This window comes from Mandrillus leucophaeus, unplaced genomic scaffold (genome assembly GCF_000951045.1).
Source record: "Mandrillus leucophaeus isolate KB7577 unplaced genomic scaffold, Mleu.le_1.0 Scaffold50, whole genome shotgun sequence".
NCBI lineage: Eukaryota > Metazoa > Chordata > Mammalia > Primates > Cercopithecidae > Mandrillus > Mandrillus leucophaeus.
The window spans coordinates 8,025,140-8,044,520 of record NW_012105365.1 but is presented as its reverse complement, the minus strand read 5'-3'; the positions used below and the strand labels follow the sequence as shown (position 1 = coordinate 8,044,520).

The 19,381-nt window shown below is 33.5% G+C and overlaps 1 protein-coding gene across 1 annotated transcript in view; it reads right to left on the bottom strand.

Annotated features, from left to right (window-relative positions):
• Positions 1 to 998: 998 nt before the first annotated feature.
• The window catches only part of SEMA3A (sema domain, immunoglobulin domain (Ig), short basic domain, secreted, (semaphorin) 3A), a 250,205-nt gene continuing 231,822 nt past the window's right edge, over positions 999 to 19,381 (bottom strand). Inside the window, exons 15-16 of the mRNA XM_011996069.1 lie at positions 6,175 to 6,317; positions 999 to 4,481 (exon numbers count right to left, since the gene is read on the bottom strand). Of these exons, the coding sequence (XP_011851459.1) occupies positions 4,026 to 4,481; positions 6,175 to 6,317 (599 nt within the window). The 3' untranslated portion in view covers positions 999 to 4,025. The remainder of the gene's footprint in view (positions 4,482 to 6,174; positions 6,318 to 19,381) is intronic.

The following is a 19,381-nucleotide window of genomic DNA, read 5'->3' as shown; positions in this document are numbered from 1 at the left end:
AGGACATTGTAGATACTCAAGATCTATCAGTGGAATTTACTCGGTCATGTAGGAAGCTGGTTCTAAAAGGCAAAGTGTCTAGAGGCCCAGTTTTTTAATATTCAAAATCATCTTTTTGTTTGGTTTGGTTCCAGCTTTGCCTCTGCCTGTGTGTGCCTGCATGTTTGAAATGATAACAAAGCTGTTTTCCTTGGTTATGTTGATTGTGAAACTGTCCTTACTATATGGGCTGCCACATATATTGATTTCATTCTCTCTTTCATTTAGATATTTTCTTAATTTATTAACTTGAAAAATTATGTTCACTTAATTAACTAGTTTAAGAAAATTTTTAGCGATCCAACAAACTAATAAAATTTTACAGATTTTTGAAAAATACTGTTTTCTTTTTTATGGAAACGTGTATTTGTAACCATTAACATTGACTTCAAATAATTATTACAAATCAAGTTAAAAGTAATAGATGTCTTTGGTGTTAGACTAGTTAAATTCTAACATGTTATTACATAATACGGGAATGTTGAATCCTATTTAAGTCTGTCTTTGAAATCATGAAACCTGATAGAGTTTCATTAAATTGAATGGAAATTGTGTTTTAAAATGAACTAATAAAACAAAGATTTTAACATATTATACTAATGGCTGCATATTAATAAAACGCTTGTCTGTGACCTTTAAGATTAGCTATTTCAATAACAATCATCTGACATCTTTGTAGATCCTGAATAAAACCAAACTGATTATGAAAATGACACATTATAAAAATTTATCCCTACATTTCCTTTTTAGGTATGACATTAAAAAGAACAATATTTAATTTAAAGGGCGTAAAAATTCACATCCTCACCATAAATATAGAATCCAGTTTACAGATGATTACAATGAAGAAATCTGTTAGCTAATTATGTAGCAACCTGACTCTGGTTCTCAACATTTTATGAGCTTATGTTCCTTAACACCATATGTTATAGGGAACAGTAAAGACATCTGAATTCAAATATTTTGAAGAAATGTGTATTTAGCAAGTGAATACATGCTAAAAGGAATAATTTACAGCAGCAGTTTCATTACATTTTTCTCTCCAGTTTTTCTAGTTCCCATCTGAAATGCAATGATAAATACAGATATGGAACATATTTCCTACCTGGCAAAAAACATGCTTATTGAATGGGCACGCACCTTCTGCCCTTATATAGTACATAAACCACCTTGTCACCTGCGTGGGAAAATCTTGCATTTTAGGATGTTGAACACACTGAAATGGAGTACCTATAGAAAGTTTTATTTTACACTGTTCTTTCTCTTTTTCTCCCAAATTATTTACATCTTTTTTGCCTGATGTGTAGGTAGCAAAACTATTAAACACATACCATTGAAAATTACTAAATAATACATAAAATGAAGTGTGCATTTACATGCATTTACATTTTACATTTGATATCAACTGGGCCATAATGTCTCTGCTGTGATGCATCTTTTTCATACTTTAAGACTGCTGTTGTAATTTTCGTAAGGTCACATGAGTCTCTCAAACAGTTTCATCTCTGATGATTCATGCATATGACAAAGTCTATTAAAGCTGAATTATTCAATGGGCCAATAATTCTTTTTCGTGCAAACTGCCCCCTCTCAATACACATGGGCAGAGATTATGACTGTAATGAGTTACTTATCTGCAAGTTATATCTACAATTTTCTTGGAAAACTTAGACCTGATGGTATGTAAAGACATGCCTGTAGATGTTTATTTGTGTAACTTTTAATTGAAGTCGAGACTTTTTTCTATTGTCATTTCATAATGCTAAACAAAATGCATTCAGATTTTGAAAGGCTTCTATAAAGTTATCATATAATCTCTATCCCTTCAAATCCTTTATTTTTGAGGATGAATAATAAGATATTTCTGCTATTGCAAATAAATTTATTTCAGCTGCAAAATTTAGAATGAAACACAACACTGAATGTTAGTACAGTTAAGGTACTTTATGAAAATAAAAGAATGACCTATTTTTTGGAGCACTCTTTGTTCTTCGATTTATATTTCAAACACTATTTTCTGTACAGTGGTGGGTCCTTCAAATAATTTAATGATTCGGCTTCCATTTGAGGATATACAGTACTTCCAAAAGCAACACAATATTAGTCAATGGAGCCTAAAATTGAATGTAGATTATTTTTAGGCTTCTGTTTGAAACAAGTGGCAACAACTTGTTTATTCAAGGCAATCATTAAAACTGAAACATGAGCTTCCATCTGTGAAATATTTCAGCTGATAGAAAATAAAAATTCACTGTAGTCTGAGGTGAGAAATTGATGCTGAGTTAATTAGAATCCAAAGACAGCTAGAATTAGAATTTCAATGTTGCTTCATTAATTACTAATAAGATGTTTTCTTTGCATTTTTGTGCATGATGAGGAACTTGGGGGAGGAGTCCTGAATAGGTGAGTGCAGTGCAAAAGAAACCACAGTATAATGCTGAAAGTTTTAAATATCTCAAAGTCAGTGATTCTCAATGAATCGTCTTAGTACAATGAAGGAAGCAAATCTTGAATTTTAGTCTTTTACCTTATTTTGTAAGTTGTTGCAGGAAACAAAGAGTTTCACATTGTTTAAATGTGGGTTGCATCCTGGAAAATACTTTGTAGAAAAGTCCCTCCCATTGACATGAAAAGAGTCATGTGTTTCTTGTACAAATAATTGTCTTAAATAAGGAAAGATAAGAGGCACCTGATACAGATGTAAATGGTTGGAAACTTTGCCTTTAACATGTTGCTCTGAATAGTTATCGATCTCTCTCTTTCAAAAAAATTAAGTGACACAGATAAAATTCTTAGTGGAATCATAAGAGAGATCTTTGTCTCAAATATCATGCAGGAATTCAAGCACAGAATTAAGACACATTTTCTATTAACAGTATATTAAGACAATGCTTATTATTTTCATGAAATATGCAGTTCCTTTTCCCTTCATTGATTCATTATAGTAAAATGCACTTAAAAATCAATTTATTTCTTCCTTTTTTCCTGGTTAAATGTTCTGTTTTTTTTTTTCTAAGAACATTATGAAAGTAAAAATTAATTTAGATAATGCTTAAAGAAGGGGAGGTGTGAACAGCTTCCATTTGTTTGATTTTCTCAGAGAAATAAAGCATAATTTCTATCCTGGTTTTAGAGGTTCACTCTTAATGATGTATATATGTTTCTAGAACAATATCATCTATCCCTGTTACAGAATTGAAAATAAAATGTCCAAAGAAAGCAGCACACCATTGGAATTTTTAAAACAAAAACTATATAGCACAATAATTGTAAGACAAATCCTACTCTAGCTTAGAAAACAACTAATTTTTACTGCATATTTGTCATGGTACATTTAAATTATAGTTTTAATAAAATACATCTTTAGATCAAAGCTGAAAGAAGACATCAGTAGTAGATCAGTGTACTCCATTTTTCTTCTGGATGATGGATGGCTTATGTTTTCTTTTCTTTTTAATATTTCCACGAACGTTTCATTCAGTATCATTTTACTCATTTTACTCCTCAAGTACATACAAACATGAGGGCCGGTAGACAAAATATATCCTTGAATCCAACCACGTTTTGGAATATTCATCAGCTTAGTAAATCCATGCAGTTCATTTTAAACTTTTAGTTCAATACAATGGCTTTGCTGATGCAGTTTTTCTCCTTTAGATGGCAATATGGCAAATGACATTTTTATTTCTCAGGCAAAGAAGAAAGACAAACCTGTACAGTGAAATCTCATAGGAAACATTAAGTCTGCTAAAGTGAACAACTGCATTCACGTGTGTTCTCTGTTAGGTGTTGGTATTAGGAAAAAAAGCCTATTAGGAAAGTTACTCATGGATTTAATTTATAATTGGTGGAACTCAGTTGAATTTCCCACCATTGTAAACATCCACATAATGCCATGAAAAAAGTTCATGTATATTGCATTTTTTTTTTTCCAGTTATTGTCTAGGCAAGTTTCACTTGTTTGAGGTTTCTAGAGGTAATGCAGCTCAGACACTCCTGGGTGCCCTCTCAAATTCGTGGGTCCTCCTGTTTCTACCTTTCTTGTTTTCCTGTAAGTGCTTCCATTTGTTACTGTTGCCTTGAGTATGTCCTGGCCTTTGCCGACGTTGTTTTCGGTCCCTTTTCCAAACTTGTTCACAGAACTCATCCATCGTGTTGAGATTGGGGTGGTTGATGAGCTGCATGAAGTCTCTGTACCAGACCTTCTGGCTAGGTGTCATGCTATTGGACATTTCTTTGGTCTTAGAGCCATCTCCATCATCATCTTTGTGAAGAAGTTCTTCCAGATGCTCTGTGTCAATGACTTCCAGGGTCACCTTAAGAAGAGTTTGTATGAACCCATGTTCCACCGCATGGCAGAGGTAATTGCCTGAATCCTTCCGTTGTAGACTACGCAGCAGAAGGCCTTGATCTGTCCTGATGATATGATCATCCACTCTGATCTAGCAGGTTAAAAAAAGGCAGTGTAAAATATACATATTTAAAAGAAATATAAGCTCTGAAACTCTGTGTCTGTAAAACTTTAGATTATGTATCGAGGCACAGTTTAACAGTTAATAAAATTTTTAATTTAAGAAAATTGATAGCATTTTTCCATTAGGAGAATTATAATATCTGTCAATTGTTTTTAAGATGTATTGGGGAGTATTGGTTATATTACTGTCTCCATAGAATTTCTTTCTTTCTTTCTTTTTTTTTTTTTTGAGACGGAGTCTCGCTGTGTCTCCCAGGCTGGAGTGCAGTGGCGCGATCTCGGCTCACTGCAAGCTCCGCCTCCCGGGTTCACGCCATTCTCCCGCCTCAGCCTCCGAGTAGCTGGGACTACAGGCGCCCGCCACCACGCCCGGCTAGTTTTTTTGTATTTTTAGTAGAGACGGGGTTTCACCGTGTTAGCCAGGATAGTCTCAATCTCCTGACCTCGTGATCCGCCCGTCTCGGCCTCCCAAAGTGCTGGGATTACAGGCTTGAGCCACTACGCCCGGCCAGAATTTCTTATTATAATGATTAAAATAGTCAAGGTAACTGGAGGAAAGAGCAAAGATTCTTTATAAATTTGAAAGTAGGTATATAAATATAGGATAAAGTTAACATTAAATATTGAAATTAGAACTACAGAACCATGATACTAGAAAGATATGGGGCATTAGAATGAATTTATAATAAGATTTCCAAAACTGAAATTTAAAAAAATAGAAGTTGAACAAGCAGAAAATTTCATGCTTACTAATTATTTATTTCATTTAGTTGGTCTTGAATGGGAATATATATGAGACCATATTTTTGAATATTTGTAACCTCGCTTTTATTTTGAATACAGTTTACAACAGAGGTCTCAAAAAGCCTCACCTGGTAATGCATAAAGTCAATCTTGCATTTTATGATGGGATTATATAGTTTTAAGACTGATTAAAATGTCAAAAGATAATGGAGGAGTTTTTACCTTTAACATCATATTATGTTTGTAAAATTGTCTGAATATAATACATTTTATTAATCAACTTAATAGTCTGTTTACACTTATATAAGGCTGTTAAAAAATTTTAAAGGCTCATAGTGCTCACTAAGATTTTCTGTATACAATTCTTTACTCTTAGGGAATTATAAATGGATCAAATGAGCAGGGAAATCTGCCTCATCCTGCATCAATAGTTGATGTCAGAGCTTATAGTGCAGCCTTAAATCCTTCATCCTACATCTACTACTATCTTTTCCCAACCTTCCTTCCCCATTTAAGGAGGAAGGTAATGGATAAAGAAAAACAGATTTTGATAACATAATTAATTTAACACAATTTAAAATTAGTAGGAGGGTTTTTTTTTAAATTTGTGCACAAATTTAGATAACACAATTTCTTTGTAGATAAACACAGTAAGAAATAAGGGGAGTCTAATATGTATCCCTAAACTGCTTCTGGGATGGAAACTCTTACCAGGTTACCTTTCTTTGTCTAATTCATAGTACAGAGTCTGTCACATCATCAGTCTGCACCAAATACTTGTTTAATGAATGAGCGATTGATTGGTTCAGAAGAGGATAAGCATTCTCAGTGCTTTTTCTTTCCTCAAGTAAAAAATACAAGGGTTACTTAACAGTATATCTTAGATATAAATAATCCAGTCAGTTTCATTCCTGTACCTCTTCCTTTCGCTCTTCATTTCGCCTCTGGAATTGCCAGTATACCAGTGCTTGCTGTGACTTCGGACTGCATTCCAAAAATGTGCTACTATTCTCTACACCATAGATGATTCGCTCTTCAGGGCTGTGACCATGGTGATTATCTGGTCAGTGATGAGAAAATGAAATGAGAAAATATTAGAGAAGTAATGTCAACTTTCCAAAGTTTTTATTTGGAAATTCAGGAGACAAGTTATTGCCAAGTTTCAAGTTGTTTCATATTGATTGAGGATGACAGAAATGTCAATGATGTAAGGTTTCAGAGCCCAAATGCCTACCTAAATCGACTAATCATTTTGGTATGGGTTACATAAAACAGACGAGATTTATCTACCAGAAAATGGCATTACATTTACAAAATCAGTCATGTGTGTAGCATAACTATACGTCTTTATATGTCATGATAAATACTCTACAGGAAATTATTTTCACTGCAAAACTCCGTGCTTGGACTAATGGGGCCAGTTTGTATTATATTATTCTGTAACACAAAAAGTTATTGGATTAAGTTTTTGGAAACAAGGATGTATTTCAGAGAAATTATTTTGCCTCTGTTTATTTTTTATCTAAAATTAAATTTGCCAACTAATATTTATCTAGCATTTTACAGAAAGTAGAGTGCAGGAAGTTTATACTACCCACTAATAATTCCTAAATAATCTACAAGTTTGTTCTGAAGATCAATTGGTGTGAAAATTTAGGGATGGCTTTGAAAAACAGATGCATAATTACAATGCAATGTGGTTTCAATTGTTCTTATTTTAAAATGACACATCTTTTATTATTTTCAGGAATTAGGCTATGGAATAAGGCAAAAGTACATAATAAAGTACAGCTAAAAGAAAACCTGTTTCCTGATTAAGTTTCTATTATTTTACCCTTTATGTAACCTCCTCAAATGTGGTAAATGAAACACAGTTCAGATCAAAAGTACAACACAGGGAGTCTAGGTACAACTCATTTAGAGAACAAAACTGCTTATTATCTTGCATAATCCTGTTTCCATTTTGACATCCTGTACAATCTGAAACTCATTAAATTAATTTAGAAAATAATAAACATGTTTTACATGCACAGAAAGCTGACAGTGTAGACAGATGAAAAATATTTGCTCTCTACTTCAAACTCAGCTAGATTTTTAATTTAAAAAATGTTTCCCCTTTTTTTTGTCATCACTTTGACAGTTTTACTCTTGTCATAATCAACTGAATACTTTTGACTGTCATAGCTGATATGATTTGCTCTCACTAGGTTTAAAGCCTTCAAAAATGCTACTCCCATACAATCCCTGTACAAGGCCTGTGTCTATCATCTCCTACTCTCATCATACCCTACCTACTTCATTCCACCTTCTAGCTTCAATTGCTATCTCCAGGAGTGTTAACCTCAGCATCTATTTCTCAAATGCCCTAGGTATGAAACAAAACTCTTCCAATATTGGGAACTATCTGTCCCTTCTTACTGAAAAGATGGATACCCTGGAAATAGGAAAATAAATCAGAAATGATTGCAATGTAAAGGAACAATATTTAACTGATTCCAAATCACATTTTAAAACATATTGGAGATGCATATCTTCATGTGTCAATATCTACATTGTATAGGCTGTGTTTTTTTCCCTTTGAAATTATTAGTGTGTCTTGAATTGAATGCATATGGAGCATGTTGCTATACTCGTTTGTAAGATATCTGCTTCCTGGGATACAGGCGAATTTAACTGCTATGACCAACAGGGGCTGGAAAATCTGTAATTCAGGAGCTACCATGAATAATTAGAATGCACTATCACAGAAGTTAATGCTATTTACATTGAATACATTGTTTTTCTACCTATTCTGTGGTTTAAACTTCTTTTTTATTCAGAAATACTTTTAGGAGGAGACCTTTCACTCAATCTCTGTATATGAATGAATTATCATATAAATGACAGCAAAACATAGAAAAATCCACTGGATTTAGAAACAAACAACCCAGTGATCTGCCAGCATCTCCTTTCTCAACAGCCATGTCTCCTAGGTCTATTTTCCCAGCTAGAAATTTACAATTATAACTGACTTGTCTCTCGCATAATCTGCTAAAGCTACTAAAGAAAACTATGGTATAAGTAAGTTATTACTCTCAAACATAGAACTTCATATAAATCTTTCAATACATTAATTGACTAAGATAAGAGGCATGTAACTAGTATAATAGAAAATAAGTGTTTCAATACCAGTGTAACACCAATGGGTACATTTTTTAAAAAAATCACTGAGTTGTCTTCTTTCTAACTAATTTAATCATTCTAGTTAGTCCACAGAGATAATTTTCTGGTAATCTTTCTTGTAGTTCTAGGTAATTGCTCAGTTTTCATTTCCTCTTCAAGACATCCTCTGGTGGTGACAAGCTTTTTCCAATGTACCAGAAAACATACAAAAATAATTCTTTCAATAGAAAATATTTTCTTATATTAAAAAAGTATTTCATTTGATCTGCTACTTCTTCGTAGTGGAATCTAGAATATATAGACTATAAGATAGTGTTTGATTCCGCAATGATGATAACAAATTGTTTTTAGTTTAATATAGTAATATTTCACGCTCTTCAAGAAACTTTCTGATATTCAGGTACTTTCTCACCTAAATAAGGCAAGAACCACAATTGGTTAATTTGGTTTATGAGCTTGGTGCCCTTAGTAAGTTTGTTTTGATAACTACTCTTACCAGTACCTCAAAGTCTCATTATTTCCCAAGTTGACCCTTTCTTTCCCCTTTTCGTCCAACGAAAGGAAACAGAATCATCCAGTTGGTAACCAGTGAGGCTAAAAGCTCTGTCATGTTAACTATCAATCACGGTCAAGATACAGCGATACTATTGTATTTCTTTGGTTTAAGATTATCCTATTTTATGTTTTGTTAGGTTCTGTTGCGATCAGCAGTAATTACTAAAAATATTTTTTTTTTTTTTTTTTTCAGATGGAGTTTCACTCTTGCTGCCCAGGCTGGAGTGCAATGGCACGATCTCGGCTCACCACAACCTCTGCCTCCCAGGTTCAAGCGATTCTCCTGCCTCAGCCTCCCTAGTATCTGGGATTACAAGCATGTGCCACCACGCCCGGCTAATTTTGTATTTTTAGTAGAGACGGGGTTTCTCTATGTTGGTCAGGCTGGTCTCAAACTCCCGACCTCAGGTGATTCGCCCTCCTTGGCCTCCCAAAATGCTGGGATTACAGGCATGAGCCACTGCACCCGGCCAAAGGTAAATTTTTATTGGATGCAGTTATTTCTATTAAGTCTTCTGCCATAGGATGTTTCTACCATCAGCAACGTCTGACTTAGGAACAGAACTTTTATTCAAAATGACCTCAGCCAAGCACCCATATATTTGGGTGTTCAGAAGTAAAAAATTTTCTGTTAATTTTCCCTACCTGACATCCTATAAACAGATACCTAATCAATATTTTAAAATAATAATTAGAAGGCATTCAATAATGCCTTTCCATTTCCTGACTGTTCTACCGCAACCACTTGCATAAATTTTGTACAATATAGGAAACATTAGAAATCCATTAACAATGTGTTCTATCTCCCTCCAGCCTCCTTCTCTCCCCAGCTCCAGAAAAAAAGTACAAACAGAAATAATATTTCAGTTCTTCTTATAACCTTATTAAGTTCTTCACATTTTCTTGGGATGTCAAACATATTATCAATTTTGCCGGGCACGGTGGCTCATGCCTGTAATCCCAGCCCTTTGGAAGGCTGAGGTGGACGGATCACTTGAGGTCTAGGGTTCAAGACCAGCCTGGCCAACATGGTGAAACCCCATTTCTACAAAAATACAAAAAATTAGCTGGGCATAATGGCGGGCGCTCACAATCCCAGCTACTCCGGAGGCTGAGGCAGGAGAAGCGCTTGAACCCGGGAAGCAGAGGTTGCAGTGAGCCGAGATAGCCCCATTGCAGACTAGCCTGGGTGACAGAGCAAGACTCTGTCTTTAAAAAAAAAAAAAAAACACTATGAATTTTAACTTTTTGTTTTGTTTATAATTGACATATAATACGTGTACATATTTATAGGGTACAGTGTGATGTTTCCATACATGTATACATTGTATACATTGTATAATGATCAAATCAAGGTAATTACCATATCCATCACTTTAAACATTGATCATTTCTTTGTGGTGACAGGTAAAATCCTCTAGCTATTTTGAAATATATACTACTTTATTATCTGCTATAGTCCCCCTACTGCATGCTATCAATTTGATTCTTTATTAAAGCAAACAGCCATACACAGTATAGCTCTACTCTAGGTACTTTTCAGAGAGTATAATATTTAATTCATGGTTACCCAATATAAACAAAAACTCAACTGAGGAAGTATTGGTGATTACGTATTTTCTGAAGGATATCAAATCTTATATATTCAGGATAAGAGTGATATAAAATCTCCTTCTGGATTAAACCAGTTGATCTGAGAGCAGTTTACAAGGAACACACCATGTTAATTACATCAGACAATTGATTTTATTAAATTGGTTTTGGCAGGGTGTTCCCACCCTATGCTAAGTAAGACTTTTCTCAATTCTCCATTACTTACTGTATTTATGTCACAATATTTTTGATATGATATTGATGGCATTGCCGTGTTTACTCTGTTTACCTTTGTGAAATTTTTCTTTCAGATTTGACTTGCTAGAAATTATTGAGATTCTCTTGAACAACAGATTCTTTTATCTTTAAATGAACTTTGTGATCATACTTCCATCTACATTGACTGACAAAAAGCAGTTAGACAAACATATGTCTTACCCTTATAACTTCTTGGTAAATATTCTTGCCACATGTCTGTCTTTGTTCTCTCTCAGTCTGCTTGCTCTACGTGTGTGATGTTGTTATTTTTATCTTATCTTTATTTTTACCGAACAATTGCAACTCATCTTGTATATGTTAGATAGGTCATTTAGCAATTTTAGACAGTGAAATATTTTTATAACCCTTTCTTTCTTTCTTTCTTTTTTCTCTTTTTTTGAGAAAAAGTCTCACTCTGTCACCCTGGCTGGAGTGCAGTGGTGCGATCTCTGTTCACTGCAACCTCTGCCTCCCAGGTTCAAGTAATTCTCCTGCCTCAGCCTCCAGAGTAGCTGGGATTACAGCTGCCTGCCACCACGCCTGGCTAATTTTTATATTTTTAGTAGAGATAGGGTTTTACCGTGTTGGCCAGACTGGTCTCAAACTCCTGACCTCAGGTGATCTGCCTGACTCAGCCTCTGAAAGTGCTGGGATTATAGGCATGAGCCACTGCACCAGGCTTTTATAACCCTTTCTATTTTTGTTATTCTTAAAATATTATTGTACAAAAATATTGGCACAGTATCTGGGCACAGCAATAGTCATAAACATGTCAGATGACATCATTATTATTGCTGTTGTGATAGTTTCAACTGCTAATTAAATCTTAAAATCCTTTATTGAGAATCCAAATGAAGACAAATTACACTCTTCAGCGTGAATCCTACTCCCCTACAACCATCAAAGAAAATATTTCCTCTTCCATATTGCCAAAAAAAACTCTCTTAAGTTATCTCCTTAGAGTTTGTGTAGTTACATTTGTTACAATTATTTTTAATCTGGTTTATTCCCCTCGTCCACCACACTGTGCATTCATAATCCTGGCAGAATGGTAATTGTAAACGCTTAGCTGATGTTTGCTAAATGGCAAATCCAGATAACATGTTGAATTTAAAAACTGAAATCTCATATAACTTTGACATTCTCAAGACACAGAGTTATCACAATTATATAAGAGTAATGAATAAAAGTTTAATCAAGCAAAAAGTAATAGGGTTTATAACTGATTATGATGGAATACTTCATTGAACTGCTGGAGGATGTAAGCATTTCAAATATTCTAAATTTGTTAAGTTTGATAATGTTATAAAAATTGACTTGAGAGAGGGTGGGAGATGATGATGACTAATCATGTCTACTCCAAAATCAAAAATTCCAAATAGGGAATAAGAAGAAGAGAAAGAGAACTGAGAAGTCACATGAATATCTTCTCACATCTCCAAGGATACCTGTAACACTAAAGGATGTCATGTAATAGATAATTTTGCGGGCTTCCAGAAAGAAAGCAATCTCACTTTAAATCATTTTTAAATAAACTTCACACTTAGAAAGCAACTGTTTTGAATACAAACTTTTGTCATGAAAATTGCCAGTAGCAAAGAAGGGTATCCTTGTTAAATTGGCATAGTGATTCCTCATGGGTTCAACCATCTGAATGGTTAGAACAAAATAATTGAGAGCAACAAAACATTAAAATTCTTTTAAAAGCACCACAGTGTGTTTGGATAACACAACGTTTCAATATGTTGCAGCTGTTAATGACAAGAAATAATGTTTTTAAGGAAGCAATCTTCAATTAATCATTTCCTCCTTTAGTGGGATAATTTATGGAAATGAAATGAAGCTAATAAACCAGAAAGAATGGGAGGAAAGAAAATAGTTAAATAAATTGCTTCCTTTTGTAACAACAAAAAAGTCATGATATCCATCATTTGACCAGAAATATCATGTTGCTAAAGGCCTTATTTAGCATTTGATTTTCTTCCAATATAGCAGAAACAGAAGGCATCACATTTCAGCTTTCTATTTATTCACTCTCCATTTTAACCCCGTAAATGTCTTGCAAGATTGAAATGTTAATAATGCAACCTATCTGAGGAAATTTGATGTTCTATAGAGAAGACAGAGATGGATGAGGTTGTGAATCATATTCATTCAATTTTGATTTGTTATCAATTTTAGTGTTCTTCCACTTTATTATGAGTTTAATTTGTAAATAATAAATGTAAAACTAAAACAATTTAGGACATGGGTAAATGAATGCCAATTATTTTACATATTTATTTAGGTTATTTAACAAATACAGTTAGTTTCTGTACCACATAAAGTGAAATAAAGTTCCAGTTGTTTTCATTATAATTTTAATATTTCTTTCAATAATACTCAGTGTCAAAGGTCAAGAACAGGAGGAAAGGAAATGTTGCCCATAAACTCCTGGTGACACAGAATACTGTAACAATGCCTAACTTAAAGTATAAGCAGCATTACTTAGATTTTTCTCATTGGATTCTATATGATTTTCTGCAGAAATACAATAGATGCTCTATCAATAGAAAAGACCAATTAACTTCAAGTGGATGGAAAACACTTCAAAGATGGGTCAATATCTCTTGAGAAGACATAAAATATTTAAAAATGTGTAAAATGGAAACAAAAAAATTCATTCCTTCTTAACATTCCTGAATATTTTGAACCTGAGTGTTAAGATGGCTAACAGGACGGGCATGGTTGTTCATGCCTGTAACCCCAGCACTTTGGGAGGCAGAGGAGGGTGGATCACTTGAGGTCAGGAGTTCGAGACCAGCCTGGCCAACACGGTGAAACTCCATCTCTACAAAAAATACAAAATTCGCCAGGCATGGTAGTGCATGCCTGCAATCCCAGCTACTTGAGAGGCTGAGGCAGGAGAATTGCCTGAACCCGGGAGGCAAAGGTTGCATTTTGCAGAGATTGTGTTATTGCACTCCAGCTTGGGCAACAAGAGTGAAACTCCGTCAAAAAACAAAAAAGAAAAAAAATGCTAACAAACTATTTGATAATATCATATATTGTAGTGCAAATAAAACAAAGTCTACAGTATATACTGGAGTATATAACAGTGATTTTGCTTACTTTTCGAGGTAATGTCTAGTACAATGTTTTTCCAGTGTCTAGTATGATATTTTCACCAATTAGATTCTGTGTAAATATTCAATGTGAGTTTGCAGGCATGTATGTGTGCATGTACCAACAAATGTGGTTAAGAACATGCATCTGTGCTTAACCCATTTACTAGAAAAAGGACCAATAAATATGAAGTTAGTGGATGTAACTTGCCAAGTACAAAAAGACAATGAAACCTTAAAGAAAATTTAAACTTGTAATTTTTCAACTGGCTAAAATTTTAGTTTTAAACTACTTTGTTTTATGCCCTAAATTAAGATGACTTTGGTGCTGGGAAGTAATTATTAACCAGGATATAGTATTTAGAATTTTATAGTTTAAGTGTCTCTAATCTTTCCTGAATCCATAGATTCCTGAGGATTTGAACTTAAAATTGGCTAATCTGTGTGTATATGTGTGTGTACATATATATGTGTGTGTCTATATATATGTGTATATATGTGTATGGATGGATGTATATACACACACAGAAATACACATACATATGCATAGATATAAGTATGAATATATATATACAAACGGTTAAACAGTCATAGGGTCAACATATTTTAATGTTATTATTCATAAATATTTTTGGGGGGTAGAGTCACCAGTATCTTACTTTCAGAGATCATTAATTTGAAATATGATAATAAAATTTCATAACTTTGAAGCCACTTGAATAGTTACATAGAACACTGTACTTAATATCTTGTGATGTCATGGGTAATATGCTTCCTTAGTATAGGGCAGGCTGAAACTCATTTACTTAACAAGCAATACCAATATGAAGATATCTACTGTAATATTTATTTAGTTTATATTGAACATCTGGTATGTTTTATTTTCATGATTTTACAGCAAATGCATTACAAAAGAAAGCACAAATAATCTCTATGCCAGAGCAAAATTACCATAGGAACGTTTACTTTAAAAAATCAGGAAACATGGACTTTAATGTTTCATTTACTTTTCCCCAAGAGATATGACGGGAGATGGAAAACACCCATTTGCTGAAGCAGAAACCTTCCATAAACAATAATGAAAATAGCATCTTGTATTTTAATAATATGTGATCCTTATAACTTTTGAAATAAAAAAATGCAACAAACTTTAAAAAACAATCTCAGTTTGTAACAGTTGAATTGTAGGTGTATGAACAGGTGATCTCTCATGACATACTTAAAGACTTCAGTGGAGAATAATGATACGTAAGCTATTTCAAACCTCTTCTTATTCATGTTATCTGTGCATTTGCCTTGCACACGTATAATATGAATAATTAGATTTTTTTTCCTAAGCAGAAGACAAGTATCGTGATGACTGATTATCTCCAGTGAAAATATTCAAACAGGGTTTACAAAACTCATAGAAGGTAATACTGCAAGTATTTGATTCTAAGATGCACACTTCTTTATACTTTAATATCTCTGATATCAGAATGTGTCTTACAATTTTTCTTGATCTGAGTTGAAGTTGCTTTCTTCTAGGAGAAATTCTTTCTTACTTCTGCCAGACATGTGGGATCCTACTGACATGATACCTCTTTAAATTAAAGTCTCTGTCTGAAATTTGGGTCCATTCTGTTTGTGTGAATTCAGAAAGTAAGTCTTCATAAATACCACCTTGTAGTTCAAGGAGTATTTTTTAATCTCTTTCCAACCAGACATGATTATGATTGAAACAGACAATTTTCCTTGCTATTATCATCTGAATAAGAGTTTATTTCTCCTTTAGACTAGTCTTGAGTCATTTGGTGTCCCAGTTTGATGCTGGGATCATCTAGCAGACTGACCATCTTCAGCAGTTTTTTTTTTCTTAAAAGTACGTAAAAGAATGGTATATTTTATATTATATCATCTGAGATTTGATGAAATTTGATAATTTATTAAAGGTAGGGATTATTTTTAAGGCTGACATCATGCTCGTCTATCAACTCTTGAGGCTCCTCTTGGGGCTAAATGCTCAGATTCATCACTGGAGGAGGCTAAGGCACAGACTATAGTAGCACTGCTCCAAAATACTAACTTTACAGTTCTGCAGATCATAAAGATGGCACTGCCAAAGACATTTTAGGAAATTCTGGAATGATTCTGATGCCAACCAAGATATAATTGAGATGGACAGTTTAGGAGATAATTAAGAAGATTGAATTCTGTGGACATATTACTTTGAGGTGTCAGAAAGGTAATACATGCATGCAAAAATATTAGAAAGTGAAATTCAGTCATACCATTAGACTAGAAGGTAGGACATAAAGTATTTCAAAGATTCAGAAATCTAACATGATGGTATGGTTAAAAAAATTAGTACTGATGGTGTAATCTTTTTTTTTTTTTTCCTTTCTGGACATATAATCATAATATGGCCCATTCTTAGTGAGAAAGAAAATGGGAAGTAGTTTATAGGTAAATTGCCTTGATCAGTCATTTTCTTGAGTACAAGGTCAGGTGAGCTCCAATTTTGTACACAATAATTATTTTAGGGAGGAGAACAGATTGGAAACAACCTGAGATTTCTCTTTAGCATCCTGTTTGAGGTGTGAGTGGGAAGACAAGAGTTGCCAGCACACGTATATTAAGATTTGATACTAAAATCTACCTTAGGTGACCAGCCACCAGCAACAGAGGAGAGTATCCTGGGATCGGGAGGAGGTGTAGCTAGATTTTTCTGTTTCACCTGGCCTAGTTCACCACTTGGGCCACTTTACATATAAGGGAGCAGAGTGCCAAGTGAGTGTTAAATGTTTCATCTAAAGTGAAATTTCTTCCACCTTACTTCTGAGTTATTTTGTATACAGTCTCTGTATTAAAACCTCTGGATGTGTAAACTATAGAGTGTTACAGAATGTGTTTACCATTACAGCTGGAACTGATCATCCTGAAGTATGTAATTTGGCTCCATGTTGTTTACCAGCTTTCTGTGAAAATATCTCATATTTTTACATGTTTCCACATAAGCACATATATTTTATTCGATGAGATAATTGATATTAGCAAGGCAACATACATGATTTAATAAGGCTGGGTTCCAGATTTTTGCTCATTTTACTTTCAAATACTGACGTCAACTATTCCAAAATAATCACTGATTCCTAACGGTAAGGCTCAGCCTGGCCAAATGGGAATGCCTGCCTTAGTTTCCAAATATTTGAAATTTAGTGTAATCTATGGTGTATATGGTTTATGTGTGGTCAGTTATCAAAACAAGCAGACAAGGGAAAAAGAGGCATTCAAAAAAGGAATGTTTTATGGCTGCAGGGCTTGTTGGGCTAGTTTACCCTTTCCTCCCAGATATCACAAACATCTAGAGTTGTTTACCACAACCCTCCCCCAAAAGACCCTGTAACATTAAACAGTAGCACTTTCTTTTCTCTCTCCAGTATGCATTCTGACATAAGAATCAGGAGATAAATTTACTTACACTCACTTTACTTCTTTCTTCTTGTAGCTAAGCCATTCTATATGCCAAATTTTAATAGTCTTTAACCACTCTAATTTTATCAAAACACATCTTTAATATCTGAAACACTCTCCAAACCCCAGTCATTCAACAGTCAAAAATATTTATGTATCCACAGTCTTATTTTTCATAAAAATTCCTTTGGTCCATTTTTCCCTGTATATATTTACACTCATAACTCTAGCATTAATATAATTTTGAAATACAAACTGAATCTATAAAGGGATCCCTAAACAAATGAATGTGCCATTAAGATTATATATGCATATAATCTCTAACAATTTTCAAAACAGCATAATGTCCTACACATGATGGCATGTAATCAATATTCATTAGCTAATTGATAAGTTCATAATGATGCTTCCTAAGAGAGATTTTGTTTTTGAATATAATGGTGTTAATAATAACACTATATTAACCTTACATGTTAATGTATGACATAAGGTATTTTTTACAAAAATCAATAAGTGCAATTAGTTCAAATCTCTACTGAAAAACAAAAGTACCAATACAAGTATCTAGATTATAACTTGAAATTTTTGGATCACTCATTCAACAAATATTTGTTATCTACAATACTCATAATGTTGTATCGATATAAACCTAGAAATATACAATGAGCAAAATAATGTTTCATTTTGACATGGAGATTAATGTCTGATTGATTCAGTTGCATTCTCTTGATTCTTTTACTTCCAGTAGTTATCATTAACTCTCCACATAAAGGCAAATAGATTATTTAGTGTAATGAATTAATATTTCAAAATACTACATTGCTGGAATGGTGCCGATCATAATTCAATATTTTCCCATGAAATAGATTAATGAAAGACTAGCAAATATTTTATGATCTGATTGAAATATGCCATTTGAAAAAAATTAAGGAAAGCGTTCAATAAATGCGCCATACTAATGCAGGGACAGTCATAACATTTACTCCAGTTTTGTGGTATCTTTCTTATGTGTAGTGAAGATAATCACAGATAGGAAAGTCCCTGATGAGAAAATTTGCAAGCAAAGTGGTTCCGAAACACTGGCTTCATTCGTGGTTACCTGTCTCCTGGTATTAGGATTCCCCAAACAATCCTGTGAGCATTCAAAAATCAAATACCAACCCATCCAGCTTATGCCACAGGGGATCTGAATTTTAGAAAGTAAGTTTTGGAATGTATGCTGGGGTGCTATGTATGGTAATGTTTTCTTAAAATTCATAAACAGGAATATTCCACACATAGAATTAGTAAATCAAAGAAAAGTTAACTGATAAATATTAACTACTTTTAGAATAAATGGCATCAAAAAATTAATAGAATAATTATGTTAAGTGACAATGTTTACATTGTACATTTCAGCCATTTTTAACTATGTTCATTAGCAGTATTGTCATTGATAAGTTTCCCCAGCAGAGGGAAGCATAACCTCATTATTATTTCCATAATAATATGGCATAATGTTTGAATTATGGAAAGTGGGGCATCATTACAATTTTACTCCATTTTAAGTGAAGGTTGGTTGATGTTTCTGCATTTACTAAGCAACTTCGACATTAAATATGCTTTGACATCTTTTAGGAAGCAAAAAATGAATTTGGTATAAAATGCCCAGTGTAAGGGAGTACCCAACTAGTAATTCAGTGTAAGGATACCCACATTATCTTCTGCTTGACTAGAATGCCCAATAATGATGTATTAGATTTATATCATGAGCATAGAAAAGAATCATTTGTAAGGCATATTTTAAGACTATAGTTTTTTTCTTTGGTATATTTTAATGAAAATTTCCATTGCCTGCTCATCTCAGGTTGCTAGTATATGCAAAATGAAGTACTTGCACATGGCTTCTTGTTGTTAAATAAGAAAGTTGAGCTTTAAACCTTGTAAGCATCTAAAATTTTGAATTTATCATCATAATAAAACAAAATTCATGATAATAAAACGTAATTCAGTGTTTTGT